This window comes from Peromyscus eremicus, chromosome 13, assembly GCF_949786415.1.
Source record: "Peromyscus eremicus chromosome 13, PerEre_H2_v1, whole genome shotgun sequence".
Classification (NCBI taxonomy): Eukaryota; Metazoa; Chordata; class Mammalia; order Rodentia; family Cricetidae; genus Peromyscus; species Peromyscus eremicus.
Window position 1 is genome coordinate 20,537,050 of NC_081429.1, and position 12,085 is coordinate 20,549,134.

General features: G+C 39.6%; 1 protein-coding gene across 1 annotated transcript in view; it reads right to left on the bottom strand.

Annotated features, from left to right (window-relative positions):
* Tmem232 (transmembrane protein 232) overlaps positions 1–10,435 on the bottom strand; it is a 232,505-nt gene extending 222,070 nt beyond the window's left edge. The window contains exon 1 of the mRNA XM_059278233.1: positions 10,305–10,435. Coding sequence (XP_059134216.1) covers positions 10,305–10,423 — 119 coding nt within the window. The 5' untranslated portion in view covers positions 10,424–10,435. The remainder of the gene's footprint in view (positions 1–10,304) is intronic.
* Between the last annotated feature and the right edge of the window lie 1,650 nt (positions 10,436–12,085).

Sequence of the window (12,085 nt, forward strand, 5' to 3'; positions counted from 1 at the left end):
TGGCCTCTAGTGGCTAGCTCTGCACTCTGATCTCCAGGCAAGCTTTATTTGTTAGAGCACAAACAAAATATCACCACAGTTGTGAGCTAGGCATGCAGATGGGCTCAGGGCTTTTAGCCTACATGAGAAGAAAACATCATGAGAATCAGACAGGAAAAACTTAGGCAGATTATTTGTATTACTCAATGTTAGCATTTAGGAATCTGTACTGGCCTGCCCTTAGGGTCCTGGCAGGATATACCTCAGCTGCAGCCACTAAGAGCACCCTCTGTGTGCATTTGCTACGTTTCCTTATAAAAGACGGGCCTTGTACACATCCTGACTCCTCTCTTCCCTCTCTGCTCTCCCTTCTCCCCTCCCCCCTCTCCCCTCTCCCCCCTCTCCCCCCTTTCCTCCCTCCTCTCTTCTCCCCTTCTCTCTCTCTCTCTCTCTCTCTCTCTCTCTCTCTCTCTCTCTCTCTCTCTCTCTCTGTCTCCTTTCTCTTTTTCTCCCTCATCCTCAGGGACTGGTCTCTGACCCCCTTCTTTGCCCCTTTCTCTCTCCTTTCTTCAACAAACCTCCTATGTGGACCCCGTTGTATGGTGTGACTCCTTCCCACTGTTTTTAAAATACAACACTCAAGATGTACTTGGTTTGGTTTTTCCTATGGGACAGCCATACACTATATTCATGAGGCAGGCATTAAAACGGAGGTAAGACCTGCAAGCAAAAATCTAATTTCTCCTCTGTGTCAGAGAGAGTTTAAACCAACACTTTTCAAGTAGAAAATTCCTAAGAGAAGGAAAAAAAAAAAAGCTTAGAGGAGATGTGTGGATAAATCCAGGAGAGAAAAAAATAAAGTAAAAATAACAGAAAGATATCTAGGAGACTAACAAGTGAGATATTGGGATTCAAAGTATATGTGAATTAATATGGAAAACTGTCCATTACTCAAAACACCCACTGGACTGATGTACTGAAGACCCATCTTTGACCCATGTGTCTGACCCTGACACCCTCTGACCACTGTTGAACGGGTCTGATTCACACTAGCTCAGGCCAATCCTTTCTCCAGGAATTTCAAATGATTGGCTGAACATAGATTTAGGTTACCCCAAATTCCATGTTCCAATGTGGAAGCAGTTTCATGAAGTTTTATAGTTTTATAGAGCAAAGAAAGCCATTAATCAAGACAAATTTAAAATACATTGGTGAGGCATTGACAGATACAGAGAGATGGGGACAAGGGAGCTTTTCTGTAGGCCCAATGCTCTCTGAGCTTTGGGTTGGTAGAAGCTAGTGGTCTGCTAAGTTATTAGATTCCATCTTTCTATCTGTTAGTCACAGGATGTTAGTTCTGACACAGAGGTGAGTGAAGAGAGCTGCCCTGATGCTAGAACTAGACTAAGGTAAGTTAAACAGCTTTTGAACCTGCAACATTCCAACCTCTCCACAGAACTGGAATTCTAATCGTCCGTCATATGTAAAGGTATAGCTTCTTTCAGGAGTTTTTGTTCACAACTATTTAGGAAGGATTAGGGGATTGTTGGAGAAGGTGTGTCACAGGTGGGGAGGATTTGAGGTTTTAAAATTTCATACCAGGCTCTACCTCCCCTCACCCATCTCTCTGTCTTCTGTTTGTGGATCAGATGTGAGCTGTGAGCTCCTCCATGCCTGCCTGCCTGCCACCATGCTCCCTACCATGATGGCCATGAACTCACCTTCTGAAACTATAAGCAAGCCTCCAGTTAAATGCTTTCTTTTATAAGTTTCCTAGGTCTGAGTCATGGTGTCTATTCACAGAAATAGAAAAGTAACTAAGAAGACAGTAATATTCAGATTGTATCTGTCAACTTAATCATGATACCTTTGATATGTGCTAAAAACACACAGTATTCAATTAAAAAATAGGTCTGGCTACATCTTTTGGTATGGAGTTCTACAAGGTAGCCTTATTATATCATCATCTTCATCATCATTAATTATCAGAGTTTGAAAATTAACCTATCTCATGAAAAAAGTTCATAGTCACAAATAAAAAAAAAATTAAAGAAGAAAACAATTCCCAAACTGTACATATCTACAGATACATCAATACTGAAGACCAAAAGACATTACAATTCATATGTAAAGAGTTGGTCAAATCATTATGAGAGTAATTTCATTATAGAAATTTTAAAAAATATGTTTTTAAGAGTGTTAATCGACACATGGATTAAAAAAGAAACAAAAACTTAAAATATTGACTACTCTTTATTGTATATAAATTTGGTACAGCAGGTTAAAAACAGATAGTGGGCCGGGCGGTGGTGGCGCACGCCTTTAATCCCAGCACTCAGGAGGCAGAGTCAGGTGGATCTCTGTGAGTTCAAGGCCAGCCTGGGCTACCAAGTGAGTTCCAGGAAAGGTGCAAAACTACACAGAGAAACCCTGTCTCAAAAAACCAAAAAAAAAACAAAACAAAAAAAAACAAAAAAAAAAACAGATAGTGTCTAAGTTAGGGTTTCTATTGCTGTGAAGAGACACTTTGGCCACAGCAACTCTTATAAAGAAAAACATTTAACTGGGCAGCTTAAAGTTCAGTCCATTATCATCACAGTGCAACATGGTGGTATGCAAGCAGACATGGTGCTGGAGAAGGAGCTGAGAGTTTTACATCTTTGATCCGCAGGCAACAGGAAGTTGTCTGAGACACCGGGCATGGCTTGAGCATATATGGGACCACAAAGCCTGCCTCCACAGTGACATACTTCCTCTAACAAGGCCATACCTACTTCAACAAGCCACACCTCATAATGGTGCCACTCCCAGTGAGCTTATGGGGGCAATTACATTCAAACTACCACATTCTACTCTTGGTCTCCATAAGCATGTAACCATACAACAACGCAAAATACATTTAGTCCAACTTCAAAAGTCTACCATAGTCTCAACAATGTTTTAAAGTCCAAAGTTCAAAGTCTCTTCTGAGATTCATGCAGTCTCTTAACTGTAATCCCCTATAAAATCAAAATCAAAAAACAGATTACATACTTCCAACATACAATGGCACAGGATATACATTATCATTCCAAAACATAGTGAAGGGAGAATAGTGAGGAAATACTGGACCAAAGCAAAACTGAAAACTGGCTGGGCAAACTCCAAACTCTGCATCTCATCTCCATGTCTGATGTCAAAATGTACTTCAGATCTGTAGCTCCTTTCAGCTTTGTTGACTGTAACACACTTCTCTCTCTTGGGATGGTTCCACTCCAAACTTTGCATCTCCATGTCTGATGTCAAAATGCTCCTCAGATCTCTAACTCCTTTCAGCTTTGTTGACTGTAACACACTTCTCTCTCTTGGGCTGGTTCCACTCCTTGTTAGCAGCTCTTCTTCTCAGGCATCCTGTGGCTCTGCCATCTCCAATGTCTTGGGGTCTCCAAGGCAATATAGGCTTTACCTTCACAGCTTCACACAATGGCCTCTCTAGACCTCTATTCAGGGACACCCCTGACACATGCCTGGCCTCATCAGCTTTCCTTAGTCATGGAGGAATATTCCATAACTCATTTTTTTCTATCCTTGACTCTAAAGCCAGAGCCATGTGACAGAAGGTGCCAAGTTCTGCTGCTTGCTGAAGGTGGAACATGGCCTCCTCATTCAATTACATCTTCACCAACTTTCTGTCTTTGATGGTTTCCTTCACTGCCTCAGCCAGGCTGTTCCGGAACTTGCTCTGTAAACCAGGCTAGCCTCAAACTCAGAGATCCATCAGCCTCTGCTTTCCAGGTGCTAATATTAAAAGTGTGCACCACCACACCTGGCTCTAAACTTTTCTTTAATTCCTTTTCACAAGTTGGAAACTTAGCTGGGAGGGATCTTGCCCTGAGGTCACCACTCCCTTTATTCCATTTCTTAATCTGTGTATCTCCTCAAACACAGGACTTTGCTTCATTCTACTTCCTGGTGCTCCTTTTCTCCTCAAATTGTACATTTTGTGTTTTTCCTTTCTCAGCTTGCTCCTTTTCATTATAAATCTTCATTAGAGTTAACACTAATAACCACATGACAGAGTCTATACTAGGCTGTTTTGAGAGATCTTTTTGCCAATGGAAGTAATCCAAATCTCTTCACTTTAGCCTCAGCCAGACTTTTCAGATAAGGGCAAAAAGTAGCCATATTCTTCATGAAAATATCACAAGACTGGTCTGTAGGCCACATATTAGCATTCATCTCCTCTGAAACCTCTTGATCCAGGCACCAACAGTTCAAATCACACTCACTCAGCACTACTGTCCTCTATGTTCCTACCAGGATGGCCCATTAAGCAGCACTTAAAGTGTTCAACTGCTTTTCTAATTCACAGTTCCAAGGTCCATATTCCTTCAAACAAAAGCATGGTCATTCTTATCAGAGCAATACCTCAGTCCCTGGTACCAAGTTCTGTCTTAGTTAGGGTTTCTATTGCTGTGAAGAGACACCATGGCCACAGCAACTTTTATAAAGAGAAACATTTAATTGGGGTGGCTAGCTTATATATAGTTCAGAGATTCAGTCCATTATCATCATAGTAGAACATGGCAATGCGAAGACAGACATGGTGCTGGAAAGGGAGCTGAGAGACCTACATCTTGACTTGCAGGCAACAGGAAGTGGTCTGAGACACTGGGCATGGCTTGAGCATATATGAGACCTCAAAGCCCATCCCTATAGTGACACATTTCCTCCAACAATGCCACACCTACTCCAACAAGCCACATCTCCTAATAGTGCCACTCTCAATGGGCTTATGGGGTCATTACATTCAAACTACCACAGATAGCAATTTCAAATTATAATTAATATTCCTCCTCCTAAAAATCAGAAGTGCCCACAGGATGAATGAGGTCTACCCCTTGCTGCAGCCATGATACATGGAGATGCAGCAGCAACTTTGGGACAGATTCATTACCCTGAAGAGAATAAATAAGGAATCGAGTCAGTGATATGGGAGTGCACAGCAGCATGAACACAGCACTCCCCTGAATTGGTCATGCTTGACTCAATGATCTTGCCTGGACTTCTAAAGTCAGACACTGGAAATATCTTCTGTCATCCTTGACTTATGTGAGTGACTGCAGAATCTGCACACTATGCATGTCCAATAGGCTTTATGGTCCACAACTGGAAGAAGAGGGACTGGCCTCTAAGATCGTTTGTAACCTGACATGGTCTCTAATTCCATTTTGATATTTCTTTAGATTTTAAATTCACGATGCAGTCATAGTAAATGCTTCGAAAGTACAGGTCCTCCAACTTAATAGCCACTAGTAAATAGAATTCTAAGCAGACATTGGAAGAAAAGGTTGGGAATACATACTGAATTTTGAGCAAAAGCCATTTAGAAGAAAATTCAGAATACTTTCCTTTCTAAATGTTTGCTCTTGAATTTATAAACTTTCTCTTCTGAGTTTGGTAACAGTCCAGGGGCTCTCAAGGTTATCCCTAGGAAGCACACTTGAAAACAGCCAGACTTCTGGTGTTTAATGTCATCTATCCTTAAATGTTATTATTGATCTCAAAGAGATTTAGTTAGCTACATGGATAACAGTATTTGAATTCATGTATTTAAATAACAAAGACAAACTGCTTGAAATGCTTTGCTTAAGAAAGGACCTTCAGGGAAAAGTAGAGGAAGTGGGGGTAGGCAAGGAATTGAAGTGGGGGAAAAATGGGGAGTAGGTTAGATCTAAATATCTTATATACATGTATAAATATAATATAATATATAGTATAATGTTTAATTCAAAAAGAAAAGACATGTATTTCATCCTTTTCATTTCCCCCATTATTCACTGAAAGTAAAATAACATGACTGATAGATTCATATGCACATGATTTTCCAAAAATCCTGACACACACATCCACAGGACAGAAAACCCAGAAATATACTCATGTGCTTACAGCCAAAAGATTTTTCACAAAGATGCCAAGAACATATATTGAAGGAAGGACGGATTCTTCTGTAAATGGTACTGGGAAAACTGGATACCCATATGCCAAAGATAAAAGTAGACCCCAAACACAAAACTAAAATCAAAATAGATCAAAAAACTAAATGCAGTACTTTAAACTATGAGATGCTAGGAGGAAATCTGGAGGAAACACTAGTATGGACAAAGATTTTGGATAACATCCCCAAAACACAGACAACAAAAGCAATAGATATGAAAGGATCACAACTTGGCCCAATGAAGAAAAGAATTAGAAGCTGAAAAGAGAGCTGGAGGCAGGGATGAGACATTTGCCAAAGATTCGCTTGACCAGGACTGATATATACAATATGTAAGGAACACAAACAGCTCAACAGTAGTAAGACTAGGCAACATAACAAAGAGAGAGATGATCTAGATAGACACTCATTTTTTAAGAAAGGAAGAAACATAAATAGCCAACAAATTTGAAGGAAGAAGCCTCAGCATCACTAATACAATCAGGGAAATAGAAATCCTAACTGTGATAATATGCCACTTTACCCTGGCCAAATGGCTATGTTTGGGAAGCAAAGTCAGTGAAATATAAAGAAAAGTGTACTCTTCTCACTGTGGGTGAGAGCAGAAACTGAAATAGCCATCATTGAAAATGGTGTCACATTCTTAAAAACAAAGAAACAAAAAGAACCAAGCTAAAAATGGAACTTTCAGATGACCCATCAGTTCCAGGAGCCAAAGGAAGACCCACTGTAGAATAAATGGATAAAGAAAATGTAGTATGTTATAATTCCTAGCTACATGCGCTGTCTAGCAGTCAGGCAAAATGCTTAGTCACCCCAGGGCCTTCTGTCCTACGTAATTGGTGCACCGAGTGGTCACATAGTCTGTGCTCTGTGATCACATAATCTATGTGCATGCATGGTGTAGCTACTTAAGCCCATATGCGCACGCACGAGGTGACCTATAAAAACAGATTCCACCCGTTCACCACCCTCCAGCTCTCTCTCTACACCATTCGTTTCTGGTAGGCATATTCACATTCTCTATACTTCCCCTCCCTGATGATACTCTTATAGTGTTTTCTCTCACCCAGTAAATAGCGCTGCAAATAAATAACAATAAGCACACAGTAGAATGTTATTCTGCAATAAAAAAAAAAAAGAATAAAATCCTGTTTCCAGCAACATGATGTAGCTAGGGGACCTTATACTAATTGGAGTAATCCAGGCACAGTAATATATTCTCAGTTATATGTAGAAGCTAACATAGTTTGTCTCCTCAAATTTGAGAGTAGAATAGTGATCATAAAGTCTATGATTGGGGAAAAGGGAGGGGATAGAGAAAGAGATCAGGTACCAATCAACACACAGGAATACATTCTAGTGCATTATAGAATAATAAGGTGAGTGTAGCTTTAAAAATTATGTACCTCAAAAGGATCTTGAAGGGATCAAGGGTTCCCTGCACAAAGAAATGATGAGCATTCAGATTTGAACATTACATGCTCTTCACAAGTATAGAATTATCACAATATGTAATATGTATAACATGTCAATTAAAGCAAAATTTAAGTAGTAAATACATGTGACTTTTCCATTGAGCATGAGATGACCTTCTGATGCCACAAGGAACTGTCTGATGAAATCAGGAGTATCCCTTCTTGGAATAAACTCACAGATGTAGAATGGAAATGGTATCCAAGGAGAAAATGCAGTAAGACAGGGGATTCTTAATTTTCTTTCTATCAGAAGGTGTTATGCCAGAGAACACTAAAATTTAGACAGTTCAGGGTTAAGTCACAGTGTACTATTTGTCTGTAATGTGTATGAACATCTCTCACCTATATACTTGAATGTGTAAGAACCCAGAAAAAAATGGCTGTAAAAGGTAAATATTCTTTACTAATCCCACTGGTTCAAAGCCCAAAAGTGAATGCCTTACTCAGTTGAGCAATCAATGAGTCCTCTGGAAAGAGAATAAAGACAAACTGGGTCTATAGAGCACTGCTAGTAGCTTTGTTACAGAGAAATTATGTCACGAGCTACCTAGAAACACATTGCAAACTGCTATAAAATGGCAAAATTATTGTAATCAAGACAAACACTTCTTTTTCAGATAGAAGACCAAAGATATGAGATCCAGGATGGTGTGTCTGCATAGGAGGTCTACACTTGGTTTTCTTGCTCCTTTGTTGTCCTCAACATATATCTTCCATTTTGTGTTTCAAAGCCTCTGCTCTAGTGGCTGCAGCCACCTCCCAATTCCCACTAAAAGAAGCAACAAAGAACAAGAAAACATGCTTTTCCTTGTTAAGGAGCACAAAATTAAAGTCTAACAAAATTTCTGCTAACATGGCACTTAAAGGGATCATACCCACAGTCCCATTAACAGCAAGGAGACCTGAGAAAGGCAGGTTTTAATGCTTCACTGTGTGTCCTACTGAAATTTCTGTCAATGTGAGCAAACGAGAAAAGGGATCTAGGTAAGGAGCAATTAGCAGTCTTTGCCACAGTGACTATACCACAAGTTGAGAAGGAGATCCCACCAGTTGTCACTAGTATGATCAATTCTCGGATTATCATTTTTGCTACGTAAGGCTAATTTCCGATTGTGTCCCCGTTAAGGTAAATGTTAGACTATGGAGGAAAAGCATGTACTCCATTACCTTATCATGCTTCTGTGATCTTGACAATGTCAATTTGATGAGAGTAAAAGGGAAAAGCTAGGATACAATGTGCCTGCTTCTACAACTGAGAAGTCTACTGATTTTCTGAATGTGTTGGGGACAGAGTGTGAGCCGTGGATTTGTGATCAGATCAGACTACGAGAGAGTATCTCAGATGGGGGGAAAAGTTAAAGAACAGCTGTTTCAAATTGTATCAGATAAGTAGAACTGGTATTGAACACTTATCTGAGACCTTAAGTTACCAATAAACTAAACATGTATGAGTTACATAGTAACAAGTTAGTGAGATACATATAAACAAGTTAGTGAGATACACATTAACAAGTTAGAAATATCCAGTTCCTTGTGAAACTCCTTTAAATATGATAAATTTATTTTTTCTTACAAATATTTCCAATATAGCCCTACTGTTACAAGCACTTTGTTGATTTGGCCATTCCTATACTAAGCACTTGAAAACTTGCAATTTTAAATGTAATCAGTCCTGCTATGAACATCTTCATACAAACAATTTTTCCTCTGCTGCCTAGGCTTCCAAGAGTAAAAGAATTACTAAGTCAATATCACTTGGGCCTGTGTTTCTGTTTCTAATGTCTTTGACTGTTTAGACGCACTGATCATTTTTACTTGCTTATCTGACATATTGGTACAACGTTGAATACATCACTATGGGGTTATTGATAGATAATAACTTTTCCTGCCTCACCTCACTCTCATACAGATTAGTATAATCTTAGAATAAAACCAGAACTGCAACAACTAAAACAATAAATAAACACAGGAAAAATACACTTCTTGGGATGGTAAAGTCTTAGCAACAGCTCCCCTAAGTGGCCCTTGCATTCATTTCAGAAACTTTATCCCAATCATTTTAAAACGGGAAAACATCCTATTATGTCTAAATTTCAAAGCAAAATCCTAAAAGTAACTAAAATAGCCATTATTAAGAGTTTTTGCTCATGCATCTCATGAATCCAATAGCAATTTAAATTACACGAAAATATAGAAAAATGTTTATTTAAAATAAAATGTGTAATTTACAACTTTTACAATATATGCTAATATAATACATGAAACTAATTGAAAATATTAATCTTTCATATTTTTATCTCCAGATACAAAGCTGTGATTTTTTTTTATAATTTCACAATTTTTTTACGTATTCTTTTTTCATGTGTTACATTGTGACTGAAGCTTTTCCCTCCCTCCTCTCCCCCCAGTCCCTCCCCGGCACTTCTTCTCCCCCACCCCACCCCCATCTACTCGGCCTCCATTTCCCTACAGAAAAGAGAAGGCCTCTCAGGGAGAGCAACCAAACACAGCATTTCAAGTTGCAATAATGATGATGATGATGATGATAATAATAATAACAATAATCACTTCACCTCATATTAAGGCTAGATGAGGCAACACAGCAGGAGGAAAAGGTCCTAAAAGCAGGCAAAAGAGTTAGAGACAGCCCTGTTCCCACTATTAGGAGTCTCACAAGGAGACCACCCCTGACACTGCCTGGAGGGCCAGGAACCAGGGAGTGGATGGCCCAGAGACCTAGGATAGAACCAAGCAAGACCAGAAAGGGGAGGGGGGGGAGAAGAAGCAAATTTCACAATTTTTTTAATTTTCAAAATTACCGATAATGAATTAGAACACGGACATAAAATAGCATAAAATCTCAAACTTACTTTGGTTTCTGACTCTTCTTTCTATTTGCACTTTGAGAAGTAGATTTCAAGAGTTCTTCATGGTAACTGGAAGATATTATTCCAAATTTATTGATCACAGGTGACCTGTTAACAGGCATAGTTACAGCTCAGAAACCTAGAGAAAAAATTGTAAATTCTCATTAGAATACGACACAAAACACAACAGCAAATCATGTGCAATCTTATAAAATGTATCAAGAAGAAAACCAGGCACGCTGAGGAATAATTTAAACGGACTTTTGAGAATCAAACCTAACGCCGATGCCCAAACCCATGTGTTTTCTATTATGCCACTCTGCAAGCTGATCCATTCACAGAATTCTGTAGTCTTTGCATAAGTTAAGTCTTATTTGTGAAACCACAGCAAGACCAGCGCAGCTGACCAGGAGAATGCGCTGCACCACAAGGCCAGTGGGTTTGCCGGACTGCTCTGGGCCAGATTCTCCACTGGAAGAGGGAGAGCAACTCCGTCCTGTGCCTGAGAAGGGAGTAGCAAGGAACACGTCAGTTGTTCAGAACAGGGACTGGTACACAGCAGGCTTTCCACTAAATGCTGGCCACTGCTGATAGAGCATCATGCTTACCGGGGTTTTCTGAGACAATGTGTTAATATCTTTTTACATTTCCTGTCTTTTGATCATTTGGGTTATACTTCCTGATCTATCCCCACTACCCATCTTCTGTTTCCTCTTGAAAAATAACCTGAGCATATTTTTATGGATGTATAAACAAGACCAGGGCACGCTCTTCATGTGTAGTGTAACATTTAAAGCAAAAATTAGAGTAAAGAAATAGGTTGATCATATGTATACTGAATGATTTTTCATTTCTTAGATAACTAAGTTCTAAAGCTAATCCTTTGTATCATTTAATAGTTTGACAGGAAACAAAGTGCACTCAAATGGAGTGAGTGAAGGAATTCTTTCTAAAACCATGGACAGTTAAAAAAAACAAGAGGGTGTTCTGAGGGTCTAACAAGAATAGAGTGGACAGCTACCTCTGATCAGATCAGACTGGAAGAGAGTCACAGAACGAGGGACTGGAGGAGAGTGGAATTTAATTAAAAATGTGTCCTTTGGCTGAGGAATGCAACCAGCTTGAGGCTGCCCTCCAAGAAGCCTGGAGACTAGACTCCACTTGCCTTCCAGCCCCAGTCTCGACATCTGCCTGTGCTTCTGGTTAGCTAAGCTGAATCAGAACAGAAGGCGTGGCGCAGAATGGAGATGAATGGGAAGCGGCACTGACGGGTGATGGGGCAATGTCTGGCACAAAATGGCTCACAAATGTAAAACTGTGGTCTTCAATCGCTGTCGCTCTATGGTGAGGCTTGCTTCCCACCATCCACACCTTTTAGAACGCTGAAGCAAAATCCTAAGTCAGCAGCAGCCTTGCGGAGAAATTTTGGATGATGTCATTCAGCAGAGCTTCATTCACTTTAGTGTATGTAGACTACCAGCTACGCCAAGCAGAATGACTATGTTAAGAGTATATTTTATTTAACAGCAACCAGTGTTAAAACTGGGCATTTCCGCCTTAAAAGACACCCAGAAAGAAAAACTTCAAATTCGTATCAAACAAGAATTTGATTTTCACAGACAGCCCAGAAGCAGAAATAAGCAGCTGAGTTCATCTGATAAATCTAATAAATTCTGCAAAGTTGACAAGGTATTAATGGGATATAAAATTATTGATGTGATATGTTCAAGTAACCTATGTAACGATTATCTTCCAAAGAAGACAGCCCCACCCCACCCCCGGGA